General features: G+C 49.5%; 1 protein-coding gene across 4 annotated transcripts in view; it reads right to left on the bottom strand.

Annotated features, from left to right (window-relative positions):
* The window catches only part of FHL2 (four and a half LIM domains 2), a 66,691-nt gene that overhangs the window by 6,627 nt on the left and 37,151 nt on the right, over positions 1–22,913 (bottom strand). For 3 of the 4 annotated variants that reach the window (XM_030310307.1, XM_030310305.1, XM_030310306.1), the window contains exons 2-4: positions 15,940–16,119; positions 7,411–7,585; positions 1,571–1,740 (exon numbers count right to left, since the gene is read on the bottom strand). In XM_030310307.1, the coding sequence (XP_030166167.1) occupies positions 1,571–1,740; positions 7,411–7,585; positions 15,940–16,098 (504 nt within the window). In that variant the 5' untranslated portion in view covers positions 16,099–16,119. Of the gene's footprint in view, positions 1–1,570; positions 1,741–7,410; positions 7,586–15,939; positions 16,120–16,228; positions 16,405–22,913 lie in introns of those variants that run through there. The other variant, XM_030310304.1, reaches the window with a different exon arrangement.

Raw genomic sequence — 22,913 nt, 5'->3', positions numbered from 1 at the left:
CACCACTGGGGGGCACCTGGGTGGCTCAGTCAGTTAAGAGTCTGACTTTGGCTCAGGTCATGATCTCACGGTTTGTGGATTTGAGCCCCACATAGGGCTCTGTGCTGACAGCTCAGAGCCTGGAGCCTACTTTGGATTCTGTGTCTCCCTCTCTCTCTGTCCCTCTCCCACTCGCGCTCTGTCTCTCTCTCTCAAAAATAAATAAACATTAAAAAAAATTTTTTTTTTTTAATTTCATTGTTGGAACAGGACTGTTGCAAGGTATCTATGTGAATGCAGAAGGCATGTGTGTATGTAAGAGGTTTGCTCAGGATGAAACACACATCCTTCTCCTCTCTGCGCCTGGACTCCAGGTCCCATGCCCCCACCCCACATCCCCACGCGGCTAGCTCTGACATGCTCAGCACAGGGTCACTCTCTCAGAGCGCCCCTCCCTCAACACCAGCCTGGCTCCCACCCCTCAGGCTAGCTCACGTCCTCCCAGTACACACTCTGTTAAACTCTGTTCTCCTTCAAAGCCCACTTGGCAGTAAGTACTCGAATATTTGCCGCTGGACTGCATCCCCCCCCACCGGGCCCTGGTAGCCTTGGGTGCCTACTTCACTACAGGAGTGATGGATGTTTCTGGCATGAATGCTGTCATGTGTCCTGATGAACACACACAGGGCCGTGCTGCCCAGAGGATGTGTTACCATCACTTCCGCAATGAAACGTGGCGATGAAGGTTGGGAGGAAAAGAGGGGAAGAAAAGCAAATCACATGAACTTTCCTTCGCTCTTGGTGGGAAAGAGCAAACCTAACAAAAAAGGGAGAGAGCGGAGAAGCAGCTTCCTGAAATAAACACGGGAATGAGAGTTCCAGCTAAGGAGGAAGGAATAAACAGTAGATAAATAGTATAACCAGAAGAGCGGAAATCGGGAGACGTGGAATTTAAAGTGGTAATAAAAAAAAAAAAAAAAAAAACAAAAACCAAACCAGGACAGAAATAAGACCTTAGGAAATGAGAAAGAAAGGCTGAAAGGGAGTTAGAAATATGGTGCCCTTTGAAAAGTGCCGCAGGCGGAGACCAGGCTGGGCCCCCAAAGGCCCAACAGCAGAGTTGGTAAAGGGGCCGGAGCCAAAGAGGGTCTGCAAGCGCTCGGGGCACAACTTTCCTCCGTTTCTCACATCCCTCCCTCCCTCCCTCCCTCCCTCCCTCCCACTAGGGTTATTAGCAGCTGGTTTCTTGTCTACTGGTGGAAAGCGAGCATATCAGGAGAGCTCTGGGACAGTAAGTTTTCCTCCCCTTTAACATGAAGCCATAAACAGGGACAAATCTTGGACAATGCTGTCGGAGGGAGGCGACCAGGATTTTTCTCTCAGGTCACAGGGGCACTCATGTCCTTGAAAGAAGGACCGGGACGGGGGTCCGTCCAGCAGGTAAAATGCACATGCGCTCGTGAGGATTTTGCAAGACTCTTGTGCCATTCCAGTCTTACAGGTGTCTGTCCGGGGAGGGAGGACTCCCAGCCAGGGGCCGTGGGGGCAGACCGAATGGAGCGCGCAAGGTCCGAGGGAGCATGACAGATACCTTTTTACACTGAACACACTGCAAGGCATACTGTTTCTCGTAGCAGGGCACACAGAAGTTCTGGTTGTCCTTAGGGATGAAGCTCTTGGTGCCAATTGGCTGCTGGCAGCGATGGCAGATGAAGCAGGTCTCGTGCCAGCTGCTGTCCTTGTACTCCATCTTGCGGGTACCTGTCATGAGAGTCCAGAAGAAGCAGCAAAGAGCAGAGTTGACAACACGACCGGCTCGGGGCCCCTACGATCTGCATTGAGAACCTGCCACCATCTGGCTTTGGGGCTGTAGGAAGTCACTTCAGCTCTCAGAGGCTCGCCTCTTAAGTGGGAATGTTTTGGAGAGGGCGGGGACTTTGTCTTTTGGTTCACTGCCATACACCCCACTTCTAGAACAGTCTCTGTGCATACTTGGGATTTATTTGTCCAGCAGGGTGGTTATGAACATTAACTGGAGCAAGTATTTGTCTCTGTCTCTCAGCACTGCATAACAGAAAGAGAAATCTGGCATAGCTCAGACCATTCCTGGATGGAGTGAGATTCCCAGAGCCCGGGGGCCCGTGAACGAACACCCTTCGGCTCTCCAACGGGATGGAAATTGGTGGGGTGTAAATGAACCTAGAGTCTCAAGCCTGATTCAGTGAGGAGCCTCCACGTCGCTCACTTTATGTGACCTGCTGTGTAAATAAACCAAGCTGTGATGTGTCGTAGCGGTTTTATGCACTGCACTGAGCACTATCATTAAAAGCCAAACGTGACACTCATACGTTCCATTTCGCGATTTTCTGATCTTATCTTGTGACATCCCATTTCCTTTCGAATGGCTGTTATCATTTGATAGGTTTACGTGATTTCTTCGAGTAGATTAAGAAGTCTAGAGAACGGAAATGCTGTTTGGTTCACCCCCCGCCCCCCACTCCACACACACCACCAAGCTGGGTTCATAGCCAATGTTTGGTATTTGTTGACTGATGTTTCCCCGTACTTTTCCCAGAAAATAAAAGGGCGTGTGTTTACAGAAAGAGATGATTCAAGACAGATTGTATGCAAGAGCCCTTTGCATGCAGCAGAAGGTAAGTTTTGGGGGGACAGGAGGGTAGGGGGTGAAAAACAAGAAAAGGGCTCCAAATCTCGGAGCTAGTGCCCGGGGCCAGTGCACTACCTAGGGCCTGTGCGCACAGTCTCAGCCACCCCCATTTAACAATTGAAGGTTTATGGGAGCACAGCCACACCCATTCATTTATTTCAATTGTCTACGGCTGCTTCATCCTACAATGGCAGAAAGGAGCTGTGACAAAGTGTGGGCTTCAAGGCCCCAAGTATTTGATTCATTCTGGTAACCTGTTGGCCAACCCATGGGCTCACTGAAAGTTTGCGGTTGTAGAAGGAAGGGCGCATAAGTTGGACTTCAACGTGGGATCAGAGCATGGCGGGGGCCGGGGGTGGTTAGGCTGGGAGCAGGACTGCCATCTTTGAACCAGGATGGCCACATGCTGGCATCAGGCAGACAGCGTAACTCGGGCATCTAGAAACTCGCCTTTAGCCTAAGTCCAAAGATAATATGGGCGAGATGACAGGCTAAGGGTTTGTGTTTTGGTTGCTTCCAAGGTTGACAAAGAGATGTCCGTATCTCCAGGAATTAGAATATATGCAGAAAACCGTTGCAAGATTATTTTATTAGATGTCATTTTTGGGTCACTGTCTCAGCTTCCTGTACTTCCCAGACAGGACATTTGGGCACTAACTCCCACAGAGTATATAAAATATTCAGGGTAAGTATAGGCGTTGGAAGGTGGGGATGTGTGTGAGGGAATTCATGGAGGGGTACATAATGATCTTCAAAGCTATGGAATCCAATCACAGGGTGATGAACCCTGAAACAAGGAAAATTACATTCAGTGACTGAATTTCAGGTAAAAATAGAAGAATTATGATATAAATCTGGAATGATTTTCCTTGTCTCCAGGGGCTTATTTTTCCACATATATTTTTGCCACTTGCTCTTTTTTTAAATGTTTTTTAAAAACGTTTTTAAGTTTTGAGAGAGAGAAAGAGAGAGCGAGTGTGTGTGTGAGCTGGAGAGGAGCAGAGTGCTGTCAGCACAGAGCCCAAAAGGGGGCTCAAGCCCACGAACTGAGAGACCATGACCTGAGCCAAAGCTGGACACTCAGCCGACTGACCCACTCAGGTGCCCCTGCCACTTGCTCCTTTAATCTCTGACCTTCCCTCTGGTTAAACAGCTAAAATACCAAAGGATTTTTATCAATGAATACATGGCAGTCAGATGATCACTAAAGACCACAAGCAAGACCGTGTAAGTGCATTCTCGGCGTGTTCCAGAATAACCGTCTTATATCAACACTGGCCTCAGGGAATTGTCTTGTCTCTAGGCGGGAAGCTGGTGGGCACTCGAGGCCCAATTGGGATGGTGGATGCGCATCCGAGAGGTACCAATTATTTACTGCAGTCACACCTGCATAGCTTGTTCTACAACATGGCCAGCAGGTGGCAGCAAACTTCCTTCTTTCTAACAATGCCCAGCTTCTCCGGCAGATGCCAAGTACACGGTCTTGGTCTTGACCAAGGGGTGTTTGTTTGTTGTTGTTGTTGTTGTTTTCCTGATTCAAATAAACAAGTGAGGAACCAGAAACGTGGTGAAGGGTTGGCAACAGTTGAGAGGCTGCTCAGAGGATTCTGCAGAATCCTCTGCAAACAGAGGCTCGCTGTGGTTTGTGACAGACTCTAGTTTCCTGACTACTTTGGGAAGTTAACTCTTGTCAGGGTTGTGGCCAGTGGGCGGGTTTGTCAGTTAGTACCCGCCTCTTGTTCTGTGTATCTAAGGTCGTTGCAAAAGCTACGCTGATGATCTGTACTCCTAGTCATCTTGATTTGGTAGCCCTTTAAAAAATGGAACCAAAGCAAGGAAGGTCGTGCTATGATGTAGCTCTTTTCTTCTGTTTCTTTTCCCTTTCGTTTTCTTTTTTCTTTCTTTTCTCTTTCCTTTCCTTTTCCTTTCTTTTCTTTATCTCCTTTTCCCTCTCCCTCCCCTCCCCTCTTCCCTTACCACTCCCCCCCTCCCCCACCACCTTTCAACCAAGCTTTTTCCAGACACTCTGACGTTGGTGCTGCGTCCACTTCCTCTGCCATAAGTGCCCTTTTCTGACTTCTCCAGGGGTGAAGCTCAGCTCATCCTTCAAGAGTACTCACATGCGACATCCCCGGGGCCCCTTTCTGACTCCTCTGCTCTGGGTCCACCATAGCGGGTAGGAGCCAGGCTTCTCTAGTGAAGTCTCCGTGAGGGGCAATGATCAGTGGAAAGTCAAAGCCAGCGAACAGCCAACCAAACCTGTCGGTTTCTAGGTTTTCCCTGAGAACCGATGGTTCAGGGAAGGAGCGCCGAAGTGAGGGGGAAGCTGGGACAGACATACGGTGGTGGCATAAAGCAGTATCTGCGGGGCTGGTTTTGAATTTAAAGTGCAGGTGGGGGCGGGGAGACCAAGGCTCCCCCAGCTCCAAGTGGCCAAGGCCACACAGCTACTGTGCAGCAAAGCAGAGACCCTCAGGCCTGCTAGAGCTTGGACTAAACCTAGTTGATTCGGACATGATCCCAACACGTCTGTTTTGCTCTCCTTCTGGGGAGGCTGTGAGCACCTCCGTTCTGTGAAGGTTCATCCTGTGTGTCCTCTGTGACTCTACCTTCTGAATTAACCACGATTGCCAAAGTGGAAGGAAGTCAGTGATCGTCCATACCCGTGACCTCAGGTCAGCTCTGCTGTACGTGGGCTTTGGTTTTCATTCCATGGCCCCCACGTTGGGCCCTTGCCCCACAGCTGCAGCATGGACGCATCTCTGTAAGAGGCCTTGCTCTGGGGGTTTTGTTCCTTGTAAGAGCATGGAGTCAGTTATCTTGGAGATGTATTAGCCAGAGAAATGTAGTAGCCAGGAGAAACCATCTCGTGCCCTCGCCTTTTATTTCTTATCCAATATATCTTCCTAAAATTATACTTCCTGCCCATCAGTCTCCGGCTCAAAACTCTTCAGTATCTCTTCACTGCCACAAACAAAGCAAACCAAAAATAAAAAGAAAACTCTGGGGCATGGCAAGCAGTTTTCTGCTAAAAGAGTCAAGAGTCTGGCTCTAAATGACCTTGGGAACCCTAATTTCCATTACATGTCAGCGGGAATCCAGCTGCTGTGTGAAATACTGTGACTCAGCAGGCCACCCTGGGCTTTAAAACTTACAGGCACCTGCGTGGCTCAGTCGGTTAAGTGTCTGACTTCAGCTCAGGTCATGATCTCACGGTTCGTGGGTTCGAGCCCCACGTTGGGCTCTGTGCTGACAGCTCAGAGCCTGGAGCCTGTTTCAGATTCTGTCTCTGGCTCTCTCTGCCCCTCCCATGCTTATGCTCCGTCTTTCTGTCTCTAAAATAAATAAACACTAAAAAAATTTGTATTTAAATTAACGTCAACCTCCTGATGCAACCAGCCCGAAACTCTCAAGCTCCATTCATTTTGCACGTCTTATCTGGCTTCATGAATACAGCGGGTTTTAAAAATCACTTTGAAGGGGACTTGGTGCTTTCTTCTATTTATTACGGTCTGGACCTCAACTCCTTCAAAACTGCACCTGAAAGTTTCACATAGTTGACGTCCCTCTAAAAAACCTCAACCAACAAACCAAACCTCAAGTTCTTAAGTGATTGTTGCTGAAATGAATTGAGCTTATAAATACGAACCATAAAATACTTCAGGCATCACAACAGTTGATAAATTATGAAAATTCCCATCGTATTCAACTGTATACTTCAGGGGCGCCTCGGTGGCTCAGTCGGTTAAGTGTCCAACTTCGGCTCAGGTCACGATCTCACGGTTCGTGGGTTCGAAGCCCCGCGTCAGGCTCTGTGCTGACAGCTCAGAGCCTGGAGCCTGCTTTGGATTCTGTGTCTCCTTCTCTCTTTGCCTCTCCCCTCCTTGTGCTCTCTCAGAAAAATATTTTAAAAAATTGTATACTTCAATTTAGTCTTTTGTGTTTTTTAATTAATTAATTATTTATTTATTACTATTATTTTAATGTTTATTTATTTTCAAGAGAGACAGAAAGCAGAGTGTGAGCGGGGGCGCGGAGGGGCAGAGAGAGGCAGAGAGAGGGAGACACAGAACCCGAAGCTGGCTCCAGGCTCTGAGCTGTCAGTACAGAGCCTGACGTGGGGCTCAAACTCACAAACCACGTGTTCACTCAGTTTTTTAAAAACGAAAGACCCATGGGGCGCCTGGGTGGCGCAGTCGGTTAAGCGTCCGACTTCAGCCAGGTCACGATCTCGCGGTCCGGGAGTTCGAGCCCCACGTCGGGCTCTGGGCTGATGGCTCAGAGCCTGGAGCCTGTTTCCGATTCTGTGTCTCCCTCTCTCTCTGCCCCTCCCCCGTTCATGCTCTGTCTCTCTCTGTCCCAAAAATAAAATATAAACGTTGAAAAAAAAAATTAAAAAAAAAAAATGAAAGACCCACAAAACAAAACAGACCAACTTGCCCCAAGAAACTTCCCCCAAGGGACCCAGTCCCACCTCCCCCATCACAGACAAGCCACCTCACTACTCCTCCGACACCCGACCCAGCTGGGGTCAAGTCTGGGTCTGTTGAAAACGAATGTCTGTGGGTGTAGGACACAAAGTCCAGGAAGACAGGGGGCTCACTGCTTTGTGAGCACCCGGCCCCCGGCCCAGCGCCTGGCGCACAGCGGGGCACCATACCCATTGCTGCAATGACCAGATTCGGACAAATTCAGCCAGTGGAAGGGCAGAAAAGGGCATGCCTGCTCTGAGGCATGGCGAGGGAGGAGGGCGCGCTCCTGACCTGGCATGATGGTCTCCTTGCATTCCTGGCACTTGGACGAGTACTGGTGGGAGTAGCAGTCCATGCAGAGCAGCTGGTCCTCCTTGGCAGCGAAGGGCTTGTCCACCAGCGAGCTCTTGCACCGCGAGCAGTGGAAACAGGCCTCGTGCCAGTGTCGGTCCTTGTAGGACAAGTCCTGCAGACCCAGAGCATGAGACAGTGAGAGGGCCGGAGTGGCCACGGCTGCTCTGCCTGACCCACGGCACGGGGCAGTCGTGCAAATCCTGGGGGCAGACGGGGGCTGAAGCCTGTGGGCGTTCCTGGATCGTGACCCTGCTGGTGAAATGAGGAAGGCTGGGCTTTCAGAGCAACTATTTAGATATGTGTGTGTGTGTGTGTGTGTGTGTGTGTGTAAGAGATGCTTCCCCAAAACAAATGGATTCCCCCTCAGTATTGTCTGTAAGAAAGTGAAACACAAAACATGCGACTCGTCACTGCTTCTCACTGACAACTGGTGAGAGAAACAGAGCGCAGCCCTCAGCTCTGAGGGAGCCCAGCAAAACCAGGTGTGACAGCAGGGTCACTGGGACACCTGGCTGGACAGAGAAGCCTGGATGTAGGGAACTTCAGAAAGACAGCCACGAGGACAGGGCTCTGGTGTCACTTGGTGGGAAGCAGGTTGGGAGAGAGTTCTGGAACAGGTGGCACGGGCTGAGTGTGGACGACTCACGGACAGCAGGGAGGTGGGCACAGGGGGTCGGAGAAGGACTTCTGGGAAGAGACAGAGCATGAGCACAGCTGAGGTGTGAGTGAGAGGGGTCCTTGGCTGGAGGGACAGCCCAGGGCACCAGGCAGGAAGGTTCAAATCCAGGTCGGGACAGGAGGGTCCTTTAATGTCTGCACAGAAGTTAAGATTACCCTGAAGGCAGTGGAGGGGGCATGAGCTGTTTAAACAGGGGCATGAAAGGCTAAGACGATGTGGGACATGTGGTGGGGGACGTACGGGGGGACAGGAAGGAGACCTCACAGAAGGCACCGCAGAGAATCAGGCCGGCTGAGGCTGTGCACGAGAGTGGGGCACACAGTCGGGAACAGACGGCAGGGGTTACTAAGAAGGCAGAATCCACGCTTTCTAGCAAAGGCTGAAAAGGAGAAATGAATCCAGGAGAGAACATCGTGTGGTCTCTGTGCTGCTCCTGACCTCACCTGAGGAATCCTAAGTAATCTCATACTTCTTTTTTTTTTTAAGCTTGTATTCATTTATTTGAGAGAGACGAAGACAGCATGCGTTGGGGAGGGGCACAGAGAGGGAGAGAGAGAATCCCAAGCAGGTTCTGAGCTGTCAGCACAGAGCCCGACGCGGGGCTCGAACGCATGAAAGCGAGATCACGACCCGAGCCAAAGTCGGATGCTCAACCGACTGAGCCACCCAGACGCTGAAAGAGTTGGGAGGTTTTAAATCATGCTATTATTGTGATAATGCTACAGAATACATGCATTTAACTTTTTTTGTTGTCGTTATGGAAAACAGTGTTGGCATAAAGAACTGAAAGCAGGAACTTGTACACATGGGTACATCCAAAGCAGCATTGTCCACAGTCACCCAAAAGGTGGGAGAAACCCGAGTGTCCATCAACAGATCAACGGCTAAGAAGAATGTGGTACATGCATACGATGGAATATTATCCAGCCTCAAAAAGGAAGGAGACTTTGACACAAGCTATCACGTGGAGGAACCCTGAGGACGTTACGCTCAGCGAAATAAGCCAGGCGCGAAAGGACAAGTCCTGTACGACTCCGCTGAGACGAGGTACCTAGGAGTCAAATGCGCAGAACAGAAATTAGAGCGGCGGCTGCCAGGAGCTGGGGGAGGAGGGACGGGGAGTTAGTGTTTCACGGGGACAGAGTTTCGGTTTTGCAGGATGAAGAGTCCCAGAGGCTGGCTGCACAACAACGTGAAGCCTCGTGGCACTTACTGAACTGCATGCTTCAACAGGGCGAAGCTGGCGTATTTTATGCTAGGTGTATTTTACCACAGTTAGAGCGATCGGTTTGGACTATTCCGTAGCAGGTGGAAAAGCCTTTTCAGATGTTAGGTAGGTGCCCCCTGTGCAGGCCAGTCACCTCAGAAAGGACTGCCGTCGTGGGAAAGCTGGAAGCGTTTTCCGTGCTCCGTGAATCGCCCACCGCCTGGCTGAGAAGAGAAGCCCCCCCGGGGAGGTCTCGAGGGCGGAAGGGAAGCCATCCCAGGCCTGCTTCCCGGAAGGTGGCCCAGTGGGGCTGGGGGCTGCCCTGCCCAGGGCATCCACGGCACACACACAGCGCCTACACAGCTCATTAGTGCAATGAAAAGGAAAGGAAACATGGGTTCAAGGAAACTTGCCTTTGGGGACCGATCTTCAAACACACTGAGGGAGGGACCTCTATGGGCGACACTGCGAGAGCAAAGCCACCAGATGTCACCACGGTCCCCAGACCGCTTAGCGAGTACCCAGATGGGAGGAAAGAGCAGCGGAGTGGTCAACGTGCACGGACAGTCGTGGGAAAAGCTGCTTTAAATGTGCTTGGGGCTCCGAAGCACCGCAGAAGCCCAGTTTTTCTACGGTTAACCTGAAAACACACGTGCAACATGATAGCTATGCGTTGGCAGATGTTAGGCACTAGAAAGCGTTCCTCCACATTTGGGGTACCGTCCACGTGACTTTAGCAGACCTTACGCATCAGTGCAAGACTTTCTGACCTTCCAAAGCCCAGCTCCCAACCTTTCACACCTCTGCACCCTGGCCCTTGCCACACCTTGCCTCACAAGGCCCTGCCCCTCCTCTCCAACTGGGAGAACCCTGTTCCCTATAAAGCCCAGCTCACACGCCACCTGCTCTGAGCTGCCCCGGCCCAAGGCAACACATGCGCCACCCCAGCTAACATGCCTGTGTCGACATCTTCTTCAAACTCCTGCATGGAAACCCTTATCTAAGTCATTAGGCTATCAGGTTTCCCTGTAATTCTCTTTCCTGGGCTCTTGGCTTGTGTTCTCTTTGGAAGTCTGAGTTAAGCTAATAAATTCATGTCACAGCTTCCTCTTGGACTCACTTCTTAAGAAAGCCCACAATACATAGGAAGCGAGGAAAGACTTTATGGCAAGAGGAAGGTAACTGAACACTGCCAGCTTTGCCTTCCGAGGGCACGGTGAGGCTTCTGGCCAAGACAAATTTCTCCTCTCGGTGTGGGGTAGGAGTTTAGACACAGAAGTCCCTGGAGCTGAGAGCTGGGCCAGAAAATACCACCAGAAGTACAAGAGGCTATTATAATGGGCCACAGCCCCGTGCCTGGACCTGAGCTTCATGTCGCGTTCTAAATCCTTCTCTCAAAGCTTTGGTACCTGGAGGCCCTTCTCATTTCTTGCGTTCACAGCTCCAAACAGATGGTGAGTTTTCATTCTTAGGACTGAGCTCGTCCATCTAGCTTAATCCTGCTATGTATCTTAAGTACACCACGTGGTCCCCAAAGGACACCGTTTAGATGCTGGAGGCACAAGGTTAAGAAGTATAGACTCACTGACTGACGTTCAAGAAACTCAAAATGTCCTAGAAACATGCTGGTTTTAAAGTCCTCTAGAGAGAGAATAGGACAAAGAAAGAAAGACTGGAAGAAGGAAAGAATCGTTTACACGTCCCAGGAAAAATACCATGGCTAACCTTGTGCTCACAGAAATGTCATCAATTGCAGTAATGTGTTGATAAACAATGTGAGATTAGGACCCAACACTTCCTTTCAGATTTTATATTTTTCCATCTCAGAAACATGCCCGATATGGGAAGTGCTTCTCGTGTGACGCCGAACGTGCCTTGTTGAGATGCCAGCTGAGCCAGGGGGACGACCAGGTGGCCAAGAGGGGCCCTCGTCCCCTCGGCTGACTGGAGGTGACCCTGGGCAGCAGGGGCTGGCGCCACCCCTCCACCACGTTCCACCTGTGCCGGGACTGGTTCAGATGAAGATCTCCCAAAGCCACCGCTCCTCAAATCCACCAGATTTCATGTGGTAAGTGGGTGCTCACAACCCTTCACACTCCGCACTTTGAAAAGGCATTCTATGCTTTGAGACTGTCGGGGCATCCTGTTTCCAACTGGATGTTCCTTCCAATACTTAAGAACAAAAGTCCTGAAGAACGGATGATGGCAGAAAGGACAGCACTCGATCTACATGGCCCTATATCAGGTGTCCCAACCACGGTAACTAAATTCCCGTGACAGTCGCCAGGCCGGCAGCCCCGTCTTCAGATGTGGAAACAGAGCCCTTGTAGGCGGCATAACTTACCCACGTCTCAGCAAGTCTGGCTCGAGACCCACCCTGGTGGGGGCCGACTCACTGCCAAATGTCCTGTGCCTTTGGTGGCGTGCCTTGCAGGTGCCCCTTTGGTTTTCCAGGGCCCCGTGTTACCCACATGGCTAGCCTCATTCCCGCGTCTAGTGATCCTGCGTAGTGAGTGGATCGGCACTCACTTCCCCTTAGAGACACAGTTTTCTCTTACAGGAGGATGTCTAAACAAATAGACATATTTTCAGTGCCCATTACAAACCCTGTGAACAAATTACATGGAAACTCTAAAAAGATGATTCACTCACTAAGCCCTTAAAAGTCACCTCAACAAACAAAAAATAGTGCCGGGTGGGGGAGTTGGACTGTGAGGACGTGTCTGGAACGTGTCTGGAATAGCAGCCTTCCCCATGACGGCCCAGAAAGGTGGGCAGGAGAGGCCTGCGTCCTGCTCCAGGACAGGACAGGTGTTTCCACTGTAATCTCATGCCTCCTACACCAGCCAGGGTCAGGAGCCTTCTAAAAGTGTACCAGAGACATCTAGATCTCACTGGAGGGGTAAGAGCCTCTGTCTCTCCCTTTAGTCCCGACTGCTTTCTATCAAAGGATCCCAGCGATTTTCTGTTCCTTAAGAACTTTCTAGATGTTTGCTGAGAAACTTACAGTTTGGTGGGTGGACTTGGGCCTGATTATCAGTTTGACGTTTCCCACTTAATTACTAGGAAGCTTAAAGTGTGCTCTAGAAACACACCGAGCCAGGCATACGGCCCGGAATTTGTTCGCTGCTTTCTTAAGTGCACGGTACTAGCAGCCATCTCCGAAGTCAGGGGCCCTGCCTACGTTGTCCTTTGTTTCTTGACTTTTTGAAGCCCAGAGCATGAGTGGACCCGTCCAAGACTATCTGTAATCAGGCTAAGACAGTTTTTGCTAGTAACCACAGATGTCCAAGAAAAATTTCAGGAACAGGGTCATTTAGAGGATCACGACATTTTATTTGCATTGCCTGTTCTCAACTATTCCACTGGTCGTGAAGTGAATGGTTTTTACCCTTTGCGAGCACATCTCCTCGGAGTAACTAAGCAGAAATAACAAGTACAACTGAGTAACCACGCCGAAGTGTTTTCACACGTATGTGAGCTGACTATGAAACCTGGCGCTGTGGTCTCATCTATGTCATATAAAAGTCACTCAGTACCCACAAAATGAGCCTAAGTCCCATTGGTGTGCCAATATCTGAAATCTGTACCCCCACGCATGTCCTTCAAAGGAGGTAGGCGGGGCTCGTGGTGCCCCTGCTCTTTTAAGAAAAGAGAATGGTCACCAGGTCTGTCGGCTCAATTGCTCGATCAAGCCTGCCAAGATTTTTGGCTTTACTCCCTCAAATAACAGGAATGTTTTTCCTATCATTGCTTCCTCCACAAAGTCAAGTACATAATTCCTTCTGAAAGTCAAGCAAACCATTCCAAATATTCAGGAGCCCCACACGGCCAAGGCAAACTTCGGGAAAGAATCTCTTTTTCTTCCAAAATGTAGAAAAACCACATGGCTCAACTCCACGTGTAGTAAACCATGAATCTGGGTTGAAAAGTTCAGCGCGATTAACTCCTGGCTTTGCAGCAGTCTTGTTGATTTTGGCCCCATGTGGGGGATTCTTGTTTATTTGCTCATCAAGTATGTGCCGAAGGGTAGCCAGTTGGAAGGGTCTTTCCATTCAATCGTATTGGAAAAAAATGGGAAGCGCCCTTAGTTTCTCCTTTAGCCGCCAGTCAAGGGTGACTAGTCCCAAACATCCAAAACATTTCCTCTAAACTACGGTTGTTCTTTGTCAGAAGAATGGCTGAACCTCTCACCTACTGAAGCCTCTTCCAGGTTACATTTTTATTTTTATTTATTTAAAACAAAATTTTTTTTTAACGTTTACTTATTTTTGAGACAGAGAGAGACAGAGCATGAACGGGGGAGGGTCAGAGAGAGGGAGACACAGAATCTGAAACAGGCTCCAGGCTCTGAGCTGTCAGCACAGAGCCCGACACGGGGCTCGAACTTACGGACCGCGCGATCATGACCTGAGCCGAAGTCGGCCGCTCAACCGACCGAGCCACCCAGGCACCCCCCAGGTTACATTTTTATAGGAGAATCATTTTTGTCTTCTGCCTCTCGGTTCTTCCTCAGACCAGACATTTTTAGTGATGTTTCTATAATGGAGATGGAGCAAGAGAGAGAGAGCGAAGCTTCCAAGGGTGGTGTGGAAGAAACGTGTTGCAGAAAGAATAGGGAAGTAGTCAGATAGAGTTTATAAGACCATCAGCTGCTCTTTGGAGTGCTGAGGCTTCGTATCCACAGACCGCAGTAACCCCATGAAACTGGCACCTGTTTCATTGGCGATTCATAAAGGGCAAGACGGGCACAGAGGGGGCAAGTAATCAGCCCAAGCTCACACAGCTAGCGAGCCACAGAGTGAGGACGGGGACAGGGCCGTTTGGTGTCTGAGCTTTGACGCTTGGCCCAGTAAATAGAGGAACAGGGACTAAGAGCCCTCTAAGAACCCACTAGGGACCGTGAGACCTACATCAGTCGACATTAGAGACAGGACGGTGTCTAGCCTTTGGGACTAGCAAGATCAGCCACTTTTCTCTGCTCGCAGCAGCCCCGCCTCTCTGCACGTTCGGAAGTTTACACAGGACTACTGCTGAGTTTGGTTCTTTCACTCTTGGCAGGCCTTGCCTGTTCTGTAGCCAAAAGATACATGGCTGTGGCCTGGTTTCAGGTGGCCCGGGCTGCCCACTGGGCCCGCTGGGGGCGAAGGCTTCGCTCCATACACGATGGACGTTATTCCCCAACTGTCACCAAATACCCCGCAACAGAAAGTGACGGTGCAGCGCTCTGCTTCCTGCCTTTCCTAGGAATGATGTAATCATGGGAAGAAATGTAAGGAACAGGGGCACCTGGGGGGGGTCTGTTAAGCAGCCGACTCTCGATTTCGGCTCAGGTCACGTTCTCGCGGTTCGTGGTTTCGAGCCCCGCGTCAAGCCCCGCACCGGGCTCCGTGCTGATGGTGCGCAGCCTGCTTGGGATTCTCTCTCCCCCTCTCTTTCTGTCCCCCCCCCACTCATGCTCACGTGCTCTCTCTTTCTCAAAATAAAGAAATAAAAACTTAAAACAAAAGAAACATATGAAACACGGACTGTGTTAGAACCGTCCAGCTGCAGACACAGCCTAATCTAATGAGGCAGCAGCTACGTATCGATATTCATGACCACGGAGGAGAGTGCCAAATTCCCTAAAGCGTATAAGGGAAGAGAGCAGAATAGAGACACCAAAATGCCATGAATTGCTTTAAAGTCCATGAAGCTGGGATTTCCTTTGGAGCTGCCCCAAGGGACCCCATTTTGTACCAATTCTGTGACTCTCAGGATGACAGTCACTTAAAGTCTTGTCAAGTGCGTTTTGGCCACCGTTTAGCAGGTGAAGATATCAGAGGTCTTAGAGACACGGGTGGACCTCCAGGGGCGTTTCTGGGTGGTCCAGGTTGGACTAAAGATATGCTGAGAAGCACGGGCTAGGGTTCTGGACACTCAATCCCACGCAATCAGCACAAATGACCGGTAACCTCTGTTGAACCTGCTTTCCCATCCACAGTGGGAAAGCTGGTAATTCCTTAGGCGTGAGCTTTCTCCCTGGAGAAAGAAGCGGTACAAATCCTGCTCTTCTCCCACTAGGAAGAAAAGAGCCCCTAATGGTCCAATGAATGTAGTGCTTTATGTGCCCATTTATCTGGGAATCAGCTCCAATTCACTCATGTGCACATGCATTCATCAAATATTTACTGAGCAGCACCGACTGCTTCTGAGTCAGCACGGGACAAACATGAGTAAGAGAGCGCTGCCTTCCAGACAGTGACAGTGCTGGGAGGTGGGGGGAGGGGGGTGGTTAGATCAGGACACCACCAGCCAGAATGTAAGAGGTGTGCTCAGGACCCTCAGCATAAATGTCCCAGAAACGCACCAACCAGTGCTGTGGAATTAGGAGTGGGCACAGACCAGCCAGAGGGAGGAGGCTCGGAGAGGCTTCTTGGAGGGGACAAGCCCATCAGAGGGGGCTCAAGAGACGGAATTTCAATCGGCCCCATGGGTCCGGGCTCCAGCACAAACCACACAGAGAGGCCCGTGGTTTCGGGGGAGCACAGAGGGATCCAGGAGTGCTCGGCGCTGCCCGGGGCAGGGGGAGCAGGGGTACCTTGCAGTCACAGCCGATGGGCTTCCCACACTCCTCGCAAGTGCTGGCGTAGAGAGCCTCAAAGCACCCAATGCAGTAGGGGCTCTCCTCCCTCAGGATGTACTTCTTGCCAAAGAGAGATTCTTCACAGTGGTGGCAGTCAAAGCGCTCCGTCATCATGACGCCCGGCTTTTCAACGACCTATCAGAAAGAGAAAATACAGGTTCCTGTGAGCACACTCCCGATGCCTTCCTGCTGTCATCTTTAGCCAAGGGATGGGATCCCCTCTGGGCAAAGAACTAGAACTCACCCTTTCAAAGGTTGGAATTTTCAGTAATACTTAAAAAAAAAAAATTAGTTTGGGGACCGTTTTGTTGCTTGAACGCATTTCACTGCCTTAAACGTCCCCTCTCTCGTTGACTGTGTCACAAAAAGCTTTGTCAATTTTGGACACAGAGCTCTCATCCGGGCAGGGCTGGGTCTATGCTTCAAACGTGTGACGCAGCCTCACATCTTCCCTTTCTCCCTGCCCCCAAAATAGAAAGGCCGAGATAGAAACAATATGTTCATTTCTATAAAAAGATTTTCCATGAGCTCCCCTTTATCATGCATAAATTTGAAGAGTAAGAAACCAGTGCCCAGAGGGAGGGGCCTCAGGAGTTGGTAAACCTGAGAGGCCAAAAGAGCATTACCCTTGACCTTGAAAAGACATTGGGAAGCAAAACCTGCCCTTGCACTAGAGAAACTGCCATACGTCCCTGGGGACGAGTCACTTCTTCCCTATGAAAAGATAACCCTTCCGAGGCTCAGGTAATCCAGACAGCAGGATAAAGGGGAAGGCCGGCTTCCAAGAACAGAGATTATCACACAGTGGGAAATGCAGTGACTGCGGTCAATGGCTTTCCAGGCAACACCTCGCGCCTTTCGGAGAGGAACAAGAATGCATCTCTGTGCCAGTCACTCTGCATTTTTTCCAGGGTGAGCATAGAGTGTGCACAGGCAGAAGGGGACGAGGAGGGGCGGAGGATGGCAGGACGAGCTTCTCAGCTCACCTCATGTGCTGTTCCCCTACAAACATGTTAGAGCTGCCCCCCAAAACAAGCCACTATGGGTCTACTTGGGACGAGAAGTGCCTCTGGGGCGTTAAGAACACAGACTCGGTCTTCTTCAGTATTTTCTCAAGTGGCAATATGTAATTTGCTCAGTGTGCACAGTTTTACAAATTGTTAAACAGGGAGACTGACGACTGTAACTCTGAGCCGTGTTTCGCGAACTCTAATTACACTGGGATCGATGTCCAGGGCTTTCAAACCATCTTAAGAGTGAAATTCGGGAATAATAGCCTGTGGTGCAAAAAAAATATCGCTGCCTGGTTTATGATCACGGCAAATTTGATAGCATTTATTAATTTTGTGCTCTTGTATGTCCACGGTCCTGACAACAATAAGCAAAGAACTAAACCTCCTTCAAGCACCCGTACTTGGTTATTTCTGTGTTTATAGAGCAATGTTTTTCCAAGAGCGTTAAACGCGCAGCTGGACACATGTGGCAGGATTCAGCCTTCTAAACGGCTCTTCCCGGAGTTAAAGAAAACATTGTCTGGATATTCTTGTGATAACATTACAATACGAAGTTCTTGTGCACTTGAATTATTCTTCTGAAACCCAATGTATAAATATCCTTTGTGTTCAGGCCATCTCGGGTTGCGGCAGCTATGTTGGCTGAAGATTCAATGCTTTCCTGTAATTCCTTAGTTATTGGCTCTTGAAAATGCCAATTGTTTATATCATCATGATTGGGAGCTGTGTTTCCAACATTTATATTTTTCCAATAAACATCGCCGTGTACCTGCGGAACCAGAGGCGGCCTGCCTATTCTTCTCACAAAAATGTAAGAGTAAGGATTTGAGGGCTTGAAATAAGAATAATGAAAGGAGACAGAACGATAAACTGTACAATTTTAAAAGGTGGAAACACATCTCGAGAGGATCTACAACAACGGCCTCATTTTACGGATGGAGGAAACCAGGGCCCAGGAATATTAATGAGAAAAGAGGATTCACGTGAGCTTTCCCCAAAAGTTAGAAAGTTAGAGAAAAGCCAACTAAGTTAGAAAACAGCAAACTCCCAGTCTAAATCAAAAAGTGGTTCCACGTGGGTTCGGACAAAACACAGATGGTGTGAGGGAAAGGATGCAGACAGCACCAGCCGCTTCTCCAGAGACCTTTCCTATGTTCTCGAGCCAGTGAAGGGGGTGAATTTCCTTCAAGGTAATGATCATGATGCTGTTCAGGTACCTGCCACATGTGCTTTCTACCTCCTCCAGTTCCACGGGCCTGGGACAGAAATCATCTATGGGAGTAAACTCTAAGAACTGGTAGGGCTCCCCATCTGCTCAAAGTATGACGGAGGCTCTCCAGAGACAGATGTCATTGGCACTGACACCTACTCCCAGCAGGACTAGAGTAGTAGCGACCACCTGCTCAGAGGGTCCAAATGGGATTCTCATGATGGTGGATCTCTCTCCCACCTTGTTCCTTATCTTCCCTCAGAAGTCACTGCAATTTTAAGGATCAGGAGAGCACTTCTGTCAAACCAATGGGTTTAGGTGTAAAATGAGCACCCATCACTGTTGAGGAGCAGAGAAAGGTACACTTGATCTGAGATGGTCCTCTTGAGGGTTCCCAGAGAATTATGTGAAGCACAGACCCTGAGAGTCAAAGTAAGTTGCTCATAAGCTAATGAGAAAACAGAGAGCTTCCTGCTTTTTTTATTTTATTATTATCTTTTTAAATTTTGGATACGGAAAGAGAGAGAGAGAAAGCAAGTGGGGGAGAGGGGCAGAGAGAGGGAGAGAGAGAGAGAATCTCATGCAAGCTTCACATTCAGTGCAGAGCCTGACATGGGTCTTGATCCCATGACCTTGGGATCATGACGAAATCAAGAGTCAGATGCTCAACCAACTGAGCCACCCAGGCGCCCCCAAAGAGCTTCTCTTCTATCACAGAGTACTTAATACCAATTTTCCCTTAATTAACTGCTACCAAATAGAATATTCTTTTTCCTTTCCTTTCCTTTCCTCTCCTCTCCTTTCCATCCTTCCTTTCTATGGCGTGGACGAGTGGGAGAGGGGCAGAGAGCGAGGGAGAGAGAATCCCATGCAGACTCCGTGCTGTCAGAGCAGAGCCTGATTCGGGGCTCAAACTGACAAACGGTGAAATCATGCATGACCTGAGCCGACATCAAGAATCAGATGCTCAACTGACTGAGCCACTCAGGTGCCCCGTACAACATTCTTTTTTAAAAAGTGTGTATTTAAAGTTACACTATCAATCTTAAGCTTCTTTTTAATGAAAAAAAAAAAAAAAACACATATATCTATCGTCCTGCATTAGAAGGTTCCCGTAACTTTGTATTTTTAAATCTATAGAACACCTGATTATTCATTCCAGAGGCGTCAGTGGAGCTGGAACTGTGTGTCAGAGGTTGTGGAAAGTGCTGGAGATACAAAGATGAATACGATACAGGCCCTCCCTGAAAGAACGCGTAGTCTAGTGTGGAAAACAGATACACAGGTGATCCCTGAAAAATGCGGGGGTTGGGGCACCAACCCCTGAGCAGTCAAAAATCCACGTGTAACTTTTGATGTCCCCCCAAACCTAACTACTAATAGCCCACTGTTCACTAGAAGCCGTGCCAATAACACACAGTTGCTTCACATGTATTTTGTATATTATATGCATTAAATACCGTGTTCCTACAATGAAATAGGCTAGAGAAAAGAAAACGTCACTTAGAAAATCGTAAGGAAAAACAAATACGTTTACTGTAATGTACCGCGTTTACTGGGACAAAAAAAATCGGTATACAAGTGGACCCGTGCAGTTCAAACCCCTATTGTTTAAGAGTCAACTGTGCATCAGATGATAAAGCTCCATGCTCAGGGCAGTGATGGAGAGACACAATGAGGGTCCTCTGGGAGGGCAGGAGAGGCTTCCCAGACATGTCTCTCTCCTTGTGCTGGAGAAGGATAAGCCAGATGATGACTGCAGGCCAGAGGGCAGAGGGCAGAGGGGTGATAAGGAGCAGGGTAGGGTATTTGTAGAGGAAGCTGTAAAGGTAGTCAAAGTTCAAAGACAGGAGGGCCTCTACTCTTGACCGTGAACTTGGCTTTGCCCTGTAGGCAATGGGTAATAGGAGGCCCAGCTGAGGGTTCACCGCGTAAAGGCCCAACTTTGCCAAGTGGGGGTGGGGAAGACGAAACTGAGGGGCAGTGACACCTTAGAAAGTTTCCAGGGTGTCGGGGTCTCCTTCCGAGTCATTTCTTTAAATAAAAATAGGACACCCCGGCTCTGTAAGGATTTTTTTTTTCCCCAACCTCCTCGTGTACCATGGCTTCCCCCCTCTGAACCTACGCGTCCCCCTGACGGGTTAGACTGGGTTCCCGGCCATTACCTGGGACACAGAAGTGCTGAAAGGTGAGCGGCAGGGTGCAAGGACGTCCCTGAACACAGGGCGTGGCTGCTGACTTGCTGTTACATTGAACCTGGAGTTCTCATCCCTTCCCAGGGGGAAGCCGTTCTCTGAGGTCATTCCCCCTCCAGCTCAGAACGAGCCGGGCATTTGAAAAAGCTGGCTGGCAGGGTACAGGCGTGGCTCCAGGCCCAGCTAACTGCACTGGGTGAGGCGAGCCCCGGGCACCGGGTTCTCAGCATCTCCCCCGAGGGCCAGCTTTCGGGCAGGTATAAAATCAAAGGCTCCGAGTGCACGGGAGCCGTGATGCACAGTCCATAGGCTTAGGGGGTCCTGGTGGTTTGGTCGGTTAAGCGTTTGACTCGATTTTGGCCCAGGTCATGATCTCACAGTTCGTGAGTTCGAGCTCCACATCGGGCTCCTCAATGACGGCGTGAGGCCTGCTTGGGATTTTCTCTCTCCCCCTCTCTCTGCCCCTCCCCCGCTTGCACTCATGCTCTCTCTCTCTCTCTCTCAAAATAAATAAATGAACTTAAAGTCCACAGGCTTATATAGGTGGGTTATTTTTATCTTTGCAGATTTATTTATTTTATTTATTTATTTTTTTAATGTTTATTTATTTTTGACAGGGAGAGAGAGAGAGAGAGAGAGAGGGAGAGACAGGGCATGAGTGGGGGAGGGGCAGAGAGACAGGGAGACACAGAATCGGAAACAGGCTCCAGGCTCTGAGCTGTCAGCACAGAGCCCGACGAGGGACTCGAACTCACAGACTGCGAGATCACGACCTGAGCCGAAGTCAGACGCTCAACCGACTGAGCCACCCAGGTGCCCCTATCTTTGCAGATTTAAAAACCATGAAGCAAAGTTTGAGAGCGGGGGTGTCAGAGCTGGGAACACAGAAGAGAAACACAGAAAAGGGGAGAAAGAACGGAGGATAAACAAGGTAGAAAAGACACAAGGACATTAAAAGCAAGAAGTTCATGTTTTGTTTGTTTTTTTTTTTTTTTTTTTTTACCAGAGAAATGTCTTGGGAATAGAGGGAGGTGGCTGGCAGGCTGGCCAGATGCCTGGCCTGGCCTTCCCAGAGGGAGGCTGGGTGGGCCACAGAAGCTTGCCTAAAAAAGCCGGGTTTGCAAAAGAGGTCGCCCTTAGGCATTGTCTTCCAAGTTCCATTGATTCAGCTACCGCCGAATTGACCCCTGAGGTGCCATTTTCCTCTTCCCCTGGAGACCCAAGTATTTCTCTGCATTAGCCCTGGTTTGCAAGACTTCTCTCACAGTCATTCCTAAAAAATGAAATATCTGCAATATTCCCCAATCCTTCTCACAACACTGAGCAGCAGTGCCCGTAAGTCAGTCCCTGCTGAAACCGTGTCCATCTTTAAATGACCCAGGCTGGAAAATTCCATTGCTTGTCAACAGTCAAACAGAACTTTTTGCAGAGAATTCAGAAAATCAGTCTGTTGCATGTGGGCTCTGCCTGCTTAACATTCTCTCTCCCTCTGTCCCTATCCCCCACTTGCTCTCTCTCTCTAAAATTAAAAAAAAAATTTTTTTAATACAATGCTTTCATGACACTACGTGACATTGTGATCACCTGTGTCCCTCAGCAAACCGTAAGTGCTGTGAAGGCAGGCATACTGCTGTGGCCTCGCCAGCAGGTGACAAACACAGGGTCAGGTGCTTCTAAAGACTTGTGGAATGACTGAAGAAATGGATGGAGAGTACAAATACGTGGGCCAAAATCGACAGTGAAAACGAGGAACGTGTTATGCGAACGATCCGCGTTGCATACCAAACCCAAAATGTAATGCGGTTTGGCATCTGATGCCGTGAAAATTTCCTAACGTCACTGACCCTGAGCTTCATTCCTCCTCCTCTGTCTCTGGCCTCTTTCCCCCTTCCAGATAAACTGCTGCTTCCACAGCAGGCAGAATTTTCCCTACTGGGTTTGGATTCTACATCCATGTGTACACACAGCTGCACAGCCCGGGAGAGGCCTGGTGGGGTCAAGAAGCAAAAACCAGCCAGCTTGGACGCTTCCAAGCATCTCTGCAAAGAACGTGCTAGACACCCTGCCACAGGTTCCAGATATCAGGGAAAAGTGCTGGATGTTCTGCACAGACACATTTACACATCCAAGGGCCTCGTCCAAGGGCACAGGCTCTCATACCTGGAACTGCAGCCAGAGAACATTCTGCACCAGTTTGCTTTCCTATGGACAGAAGTATTGACACACAGGGCACCTGGGTGTCTCAGTCAGTTGAGTGTCCGACTCTTGATTTCAGCTCAGGTCAGGATCTCACAGTTCCTGGGTTCGAGCCCTGCATCAGGCTCTGTGCTGACAGCACGGAGCCTGCTTGGGATTCTCTCTCTGCTCCTCCCCCTGCTCACGTGCTCTCTCAAAATACATTAAAAAAAAGTAGTATCGACACACAGACATGGCTCACTTCTAACACTGTTTATAAAACGCGTCTAGCTGAACTGTTTCTTTTCAATCAAAATTCTGGTGGACGAGAGCAAG

Source organism: Lynx canadensis, chromosome A3 (assembly GCF_007474595.2).
Source record: "Lynx canadensis isolate LIC74 chromosome A3, mLynCan4.pri.v2, whole genome shotgun sequence".
In the NCBI taxonomy this organism is placed as follows: Eukaryota; Metazoa; Chordata; class Mammalia; order Carnivora; family Felidae; genus Lynx; species Lynx canadensis.
This window is presented reverse-complemented; position numbering and strand designations above follow the sequence as displayed.